General features: G+C 36.1%; 1 protein-coding gene across 1 annotated transcript in view; it reads left to right on the forward strand.

Annotated features, from left to right (window-relative positions):
* The window catches only part of stradb (STE20 related adaptor beta), a 12,586-nt gene that overhangs the window by 2,387 nt on the left and 2,102 nt on the right, over nt 1-8,097 (forward strand). The window contains exons 4-11 of the mRNA XM_016465939.1: nt 1,065-1,148; nt 3,032-3,128; nt 3,255-3,376; nt 4,465-4,573; nt 4,658-4,781; nt 4,851-5,022; nt 6,411-6,515; nt 6,597-6,844. Of these exons, the coding sequence (XP_016321425.1) occupies nt 1,065-1,148; nt 3,032-3,128; nt 3,255-3,376; nt 4,465-4,573; nt 4,658-4,781; nt 4,851-5,022; nt 6,411-6,515; nt 6,597-6,844 (1,061 nt within the window). The remainder of the gene's footprint in view (nt 1-1,064; nt 1,149-3,031; nt 3,129-3,254; nt 3,377-4,464; nt 4,574-4,657; nt 4,782-4,850; nt 5,023-6,410; nt 6,516-6,596; nt 6,845-8,097) is intronic.

Here is an 8,097-nt window from a genome sequence, read left to right on the forward strand (position 1 = left end):
TGCTGAAAATGTACTCACCCTCAGGCCATGCAAGATGTATATGAGTTTGTTTCTTCATTGGGACAGGTTTTGAGAAATGCAGCGTTACATCACTTGCTCACCAATGGAGTGAATGGGTGCTGTCAGAATGAGAGTCCAAACAGCTGATAAAAACATCACAGTAATCCACACCACTCCAGTCCAGTTAATGTCTTGTGAAGCAAAAATCTGCATGTTTGTAAGAAACAAATCCATCAAGGCGTTTTTTTAACTTCAGTGAGCTTGTTTCCAGCTAAAATACGAGCTCATAATCCATAATACTGCTTTCTTCAGTTAAAAAGTCATCTTGTATGAATCAGGAGAGAAATATAAACAGATAAAGCACCATTTACAAGCTAAAACAGCTCTAAACAAATATGTGGGTGGATTTGATATGAGAAGACAACGGGATGGACATTTTCACTGGAGGAAGCATTATTATGGATTATTGATTCATTTTGCCCAGAAGCGAAAGCTAAAACATCTTAATGATGGATTTGTTTCTTACAAATACGCAGCTTTTGGCTTCATAAGATGTGGATTATTTGTGATGTTTTTATCAGCTGTTTGGACTCTCATTCTGACGGCACCCATTCACTGCAGAGTGATGGAATGCTACATTTCTCCAAATCTGATTGATGAAACAAACTCATCTACATCATGGGCGGCCTGAGGGTGAGTACATTTTCAGCACATTTAAATGTTTGGGTGAACTATTCCTTTAATGTCATAAAGAAATGTTCCAGATTCAGGAAAGGTTCTATAAGCATAACTTGTTCCTCATTTTGTAAAAACAAACAAAAATTGTTTCATGTTTTGCATTGAATACGGAACATTCCTGAGACCTCGGCTTAATCAAACATGGCAAGGTTGACTATGCACTGCAGCGTTTCCATAATCATCTCCTCCTTTTGCCGTGTCTTTGCCCTTCAGCCCACCCTTGCACAATTCATGCATATTCATACTGTGGATATAGTTGTATTCATCTCCATATTCATTTAAGGGGTGGGAGGCGTGTCTCATGTCTCCTCCCCTCTTCCCCTCAGGACTGCACCTGTATCTCCTCCCACTCACAAGTCCAGTCCATCAGCATAGAGGAGCAGTATGAAGACATCAGCCATCAGTGCTCGGTCAGTAGTCTAATAATAGATCGTGGCTTCAGTGTGTTTGAAGGCATCAGGCAAGGATGCCCACGCCACCTTAAATCACAGACTCTGATTTAAAATGAATGACTTCCGTTTGCTTTGTCACTGCAAATAGTTGTCAGTGTGAAAAGCCCTGTAGGATATGAGAGAGCACAGTCATGCCAGAGCAACATCGTTGCATATTCACAAACTCCAGTGAGCTTCAGACTGCTGTTTTCCTGAAGTGTGATCTGAGATTTGAGTGGATCCATTGTGTTGGGCATCACAAAGCAGTGTTTCTGTTCCATGGTTCTGGATGAAAGCTCACTTGTGCTGTTGTCCCGTGTCTTTGGCTGAAGGAGATATCTGTGGGTTGTCTTTAGGTATTCCCACCCTGTGGCAGAAATATTTGCTGTTTGACTGCAGCAATCTGGGTCACTTTCCCATTCATGGTCTAAAGAGGCTTTTCAGAAAATTATTCAATAAACAGTTAAAAGCTTAAGAAGTTCAAGTCTAAAATGTTATAGTGTCGACGTGTTTATAGAAGCTAACTGAATAATAACAAATCTGGTTTAATGGCACAGAGATCAGAATATAACTCTATCACCCCCTACAGTTCAGAGTTATGTAATGCATGCATTTGATGCACTGATGAATCGCACGCAGCATTCGAATATTACAGCATTATTCAAAGCAAAAAAACCTGGAGGTTTAAGACTTGTACTTATGAGGGATTGAATGACCTTGGAGTAAAGCATTACAAACTATGAAATTAATCACTAAATTTAATCTTTTTTTTTTCTTTTCTTTTTTTCTTATTAGAAAACACTACTACTGTAGCTCAATGACTCTAGCAAAAACCAAGGTCATGTGTTTTAATCCCAGGGAATGCATGAAAAGATAACATGTAAATGCATTTTCTGAAATGCTATTTATGTTAGTCTCTTATTTCACTAATACCTTTAAATATTCTGCAACCTACTAACCTCCATCTTAACTAGAAATGGTCTGATCTGCGAAAGATCAGTGTTTCTCAGTAGTGTTATTTTAGTATTACTATTATAGTTTTTTTAATATTTTTGAATTAGCTTTTATTATTATATTTTAAGTTTTATTTTAATTGTAATTAATTTTTATTTATGTTATGTGCTTTTGTATTTATTTTATTTTTTTATTATTTAGTATTATCTATCTTTACTTTTATTTATTTATTTATTTTTTTGGTTCAATTTATTTCCAGTTTCTCATTTTCATTTTAAGTTTCTCTTAAAATATTTATTATATATTTAACACTTTAGATTAGGGAACACTATTCACTTTTAAATAGTTTCTTATTTTTATCTTATATCTTATTGCATATTACTAGCATATTGGCTGTTTATTAGTACTTATAAAACACATATAATGCATGACCATATTCTAGGTCCTTTAACTCTACCCAATACATAATCATAACTACTACAACAACAACCTTACTTACTATCAACAAGCAGTAAATTAGGAGTTTATTGAGAAAACTCTTAGTTAATAGTGAATGTGTTCCCAAATCTAAAGTTGTACCATATTTATATTTAATGTATTTTTATTTCAGCTTTATTTCAGTTAACATTTTTTTTAAGTTTTAGTTAACAATAATAACCCTTTTTCTCAGTCAGTATTATCATGCAGGATAATAAAACTGATCTGAGACCAGAAAACTTCTCTTCCTCTAGCATCACATTAGTGTTAGTCACAGGACAGGAAGTGCCTTATTAATTCTATTTACATTTTATGCCTTCACCAGAATTACAACCCTAACTATCATTGTGTGGAGGGTTTTAAATATGAGGTAGAGTTGTGTGTGTGTGCACTATATGTTTATTTGTGTGGTGTGTTTATGTGTGTGACAGAGCAGTGATGTCTCTCCGTGTTCTGTGTTGACGGATGAAGATGACATCACAGATCTTTCCACTGACCCCGCCCACTATCAGCTGCTCTCACAAATGGGTAGGGACCGTGACATGCTTTATGTAGTATGATGTGTTAGTTATTCCCTGAAGTCTCATGTTTATATCATGTAGCGTAGATTGAGAAGTATCACTGTGTTTGTGTGTTTTGTGTGTGTGTGTGCAGGCCGGGGCTTTAATAACCTCAGTCAGGTGAGCATGGCACGACACACACTGTCTGGCCGGCTGGTGGCGGTAAAAAACACTAACCTGGATGAGTGTACAGAAGATGAGCTGCTGCAGCTGATGGTGTGTACATGCATATGTGAACATCACACTGATTTCTACTGTTTTCAAATGAAGCTTTATTAGATTTTAGATTTTAATAAAGCCTGGCATATGAAATTATAGTCACATTTTTTAAAAATCAAATTGTCTATTGAAACTTAAATATCTTATTATTTATTAAATATAAATAAATATTATAACTAAAATAACTACAAATATAAATAAAATGTAATATCTAAATAACTTTTTTGTGTGTAATTGTTCATATTTGATACATCAGGCTTTTATGTAATTGTGAAATGGTAATTTATTTTATATATGTGTATATATATATATATGTATGTGTATGTGTGTGTGTGTGTGTGTGTTATAAAATAACAAATACAATAAATATTATTTAAATATATAATTTGTATATATTATATACTGTATATAATAATACATTTATAATTGATATTATTAATATATATACTGTGTATATATATATATAATTATTCTGAAATAACAATAATAATAATAGACATATGTATATATAATTATTCTGAAATAAAAATAATAATAATAATAGACATGTATATATAATTATTATTTTTAAATAATAATATTTATATTATTATGTTTACAAGAGCATTGTAGTGAAAATCAATTAGATTTTAATAATGAAAACATATTGCATACATAAAAAAATATGCATATAATGCCCATTTGCACCCACAGTAAAATGAGTACAATTTTTAGTATGTTTTGGTGATTTTTACTTTGACATGGAACTATTTTCATAGTGACTGTTGGTGTGTGGAATAAACCTTCAAAAATGACAAAAAAAAAGTAGCCCATAAGAAGCCATTCTATAAAACAGATCAACATTTGCATTATTATTCAAAACGAATATAACAGCATTTGGGTTTGTAACAACATGAGAGGGAGTAAATCATGACAGACTGTTAATTTTTTGAGAGAACTATTGCTTTAAGGCATTATTTGGCCCTGTAATGACGATTAAACCATTGGTTTAAGAGGATTGACTCTATTTGTGAGGACACAAATCTTATTCAGACTAGCCCATCATCATGCTATGGTATTTGTAGTTTATGTGTATTATTTTGCAGAATGAGGTTCTGCTGTCCAGACTGTTCCGTCACCCAAACCTGCTGACGTCCAGACTGGTGTTCAGCTCGTGCTGTCAGCTCTGGGTGCTGTCTCCTCTCATGAGCTACGGTAAGAGTCGCCTGTAATTTACATCCTCTTTCGTTTCCCATCCTTCCCTTGTTTCATTTCCCTCTCCGCACGCGTCTCATTCAGGCTCTGCAGACTCTCTGCTCAGGTCGTATTTTCCGGATGGAATGAGCGAGTCTCTGATGGCGTACCTGCTGTACGGGGTGCTCCGAGCGCTGGAGTACCTGCATCACATGGGTTACGTGCACAGGTGAGCACACGATGACTATTTGACAGAGACCTGAATGAATCTGGTCTCCTCATCTCGTGCGTCCTGCAGGGGTGTGAAGGCGAGTCATGTGCTGCTGTCAGCTGAAGGCCGTGTGTGTTTGTCGGGGCTTCAGAGCGTGTACAGTCTGATGAAGGATGGCAAGAGGATGAGAGCTGTGTTTGACATGCCTCAGCACAGCCCGTCTCTGCTGCCCTGGCTGAGTCCTGAGCTGCTGCGACAGGTGACGTTCACACACACTCCAGACACGAAAGCTCTTCCCAACAGTAGCGTTATAGACAGTATATAACACTAAACAATGTATAAACAGCGAGACAACTTAGTGTTTAAAAAAATTAGATTGTGGCACAGGTAATCTAAAAAATGAGCATGCACAATTAAATATCCAAAACTGTCTGATCTGCACACTACCATTTAAATTGATCAAAACCGACAGTAAAGACATTTATTAATGTTTATATATTAATGTTACAAAATATTTCTGGAGTAACAGCTGCTGAAAATGCAGTTTTGCCATCTCAGCAATAAATTACATTTTAAATGATATATTTACATACAAAACAGTTATTTGAAATATTTACAATATTACTGTTTTTTACTGTATTGATCAAATATAAAATAAATGCAAGTAAATGCAAAAAAAAAAAAACTTTCAAGTCAAGTCACTTTTATTTATATAGCGCTTTTAACAATACAGATTGTGTCAAAGCAACTGAACAGCATTAATTAGGAAAACAGTGTGTCAATAATGCAAAATGACAATAGTAAACACTAATTTTTCAGTTAAAGACAGTTCATCATTGAATTCAGTGATGTCAACATCCAGCTCAGTTCTGTTTAAATAGTATCTTTGCAATCATTTGCAATCAAGTCAACGGTATCGCTGGAAATGAAGTGTCCCCAACTAAGCAAGCCAGAGGCGACAGCGGCAAGGAACCAAAACTCCATCGGTGACAGAATGGAGAAAAAACCTTGGGAGAAACCAGGCTCAGTCGGGGGGCCAGTTCTCCTCTGACCAGACGAACCAGCAGTTCAATTCCAGGCTGCAGCAATACACAGCCCAAACTTTTAAAACATAAAATTATTCATTCATTCATTCATTCATTCATTAAATTTCAACTTACTTTATTTCAGCTAGTTGCCAACATTAAATGTAACAATTCTTACCATCTTTATTTTATTTTATTAACTTCAACTTATTTTGTTTCAGCTAGTTGCCAGTGCAACATTTCTCATTTACATTTAGTTTAACTTGATATACTAAATTATTTTGAAAGTAAAACTGAAATAAAAATGAATGAAACCTATATAGACATAAAAAACTAAAATGATAAAAATGCACAACAAAATTGCTAAACCTTTTACTTCAAATGAAAACAGAAAATGTGTATAAAATAAGATTAATTCAAAATATGAATAAAAACTATAATAGTACCTCTGTACTAAAATAACATTGATAAGATTACATTTAAATAAAATCACTAATATCGGCTGATAACTGATATAGTACTAATATATTGTACATTCTTATTTATAAGGCCTGGTCAATGTCAACACCAACATCAGTTCTAAAAACATTGAGATTTTTGTGTCTCTCTTTCTGTGATGAAGGATCTTCATGGCTATGGAGTGAAATCAGACATCTACAGTCTGGGAATCGTGGCGTGTGAGCTGGTCAGTGGCAGAGTGCCGTTCCAGGACATGCCGCCCACTCTGGTACTGCAGTTCTTCACATGTGCCATCTACTGCTCGCAACCGTGACTACCAAACACTCACTTCCTGTTTCTTCTTCTACAGATGCTGCTTCAGAAGCTGCGGGGTTCTCACTGCTGTCTCCTCGACGTCCCTCCTTATCCTCTCGGAGACATGGGTGCGCTCAAGGTGTCCCGCTCCGGTGTGGATTCGGGGATCGGCGAGAGTGTTGCGACCGGAAGTCTGACCCGTACTGCCACAGCGGAGAGACCTCAAAGCCCCGCCCCCAAAAACCACTCGGCCACACTGCACAACCTGGTCCAACTGTGCCTGCAACAGCAGCCTGAGCGCAGGTACACACACAGAGACCCTTAGCAAACGTTACAGCTCTGAATTAACAAATGCAGGAGAAGCTTTTTAGAAGAATTGTTCACAAGTTTAGAGTTGGTAAGATTTTTTTAATGTTTATAAAAGAAGTATCTTCTGCTCACCAAGACTGCATTTAATGGATCTTAAATACAGTAAAAACCGTAATGTGAAATATTATTACAATTTAAAATAATAGTTTTTTATTTAAATATATTTTAAAATGCAGTTTATTGCTGTGATCAAAGCTGAATTTTCAGCATCATTACTCCAGGCTTCAGTGTCACATGATCTTCAGAAATCATTCTAATATGCTGATTTGCTGCTCAAGAAACATTTATTATTATTATTATTATCAATTTTGAAAGTTTACTAATATTATAAGTGGACGGATTAGAGTTTATCAGGATTTTAGATTTTAGTAAACCCTCTGACATGAGCCTGACATTAAATAATTTTCAGAAAAAATTACTACATTTTAAAATCAAATTGTCTATTGAAACTTCATGCAATATATGCACAAATAATGTATTTTTGGAATAGGTATTTATATTTGATACATCAGGGTTTTATGGCTATCTATCTATCTATCTATCTATCTATCTATCTATCTATCTATCTATCTATCTATCTGTCTATCTATCTATCTATCTATCCGTCTATCTGTCTGTCCGTCTGTCTGTCTATCCATCCATCCATCCGTCTTATCTATCTATCTATCTGTCCGTCCGTTCGTCTATCCGTCTATCCATCTATCCGTCTATCTGTCTATCCATCTATCTGTCTATCCGTCTATCCATCTATCCGTCTATCCATCTATCCATCCATCCGTCTGTCAGTCTGTCCATCCATCCATCCATCCATCCATCCATCCATCCATCCATCCATCCATCCATCCATCCATCCATCTATCCATCCATCCATCCATCCATCTCTATCTATCTATCTATCTGTCTATCTATCTATCTATCTATCTATCTGTCTGTCTGTCTGTCTATCCATCCATCCGTCTTATCTATCTATCTATCTGTCCGTCCATTCGTCTATCCATCTATCCGTCTATCTGTCTATCCATCTATCCGTCTATCCATCTATCCATCCGTCTGTCTGTCTGTCTATCCATCCATCCATCCATCCATCCGTCCATCCGTCCATCCGTCCATCCGTCCATCCGTCCATCCGTCCATCCGTCCATCCGTCCATCCGTCCATCCGTCCATCCGTCCATCCGTCCATCCGTC

This window comes from Sinocyclocheilus anshuiensis, unplaced genomic scaffold (assembly GCF_001515605.1).
Source record: "Sinocyclocheilus anshuiensis isolate Anshui unplaced genomic scaffold, SAMN03320099.WGS_v1.1 scaffold1346, whole genome shotgun sequence".
Taxonomy (NCBI): domain Eukaryota; kingdom Metazoa; phylum Chordata; class Actinopteri; order Cypriniformes; family Cyprinidae; genus Sinocyclocheilus; species Sinocyclocheilus anshuiensis.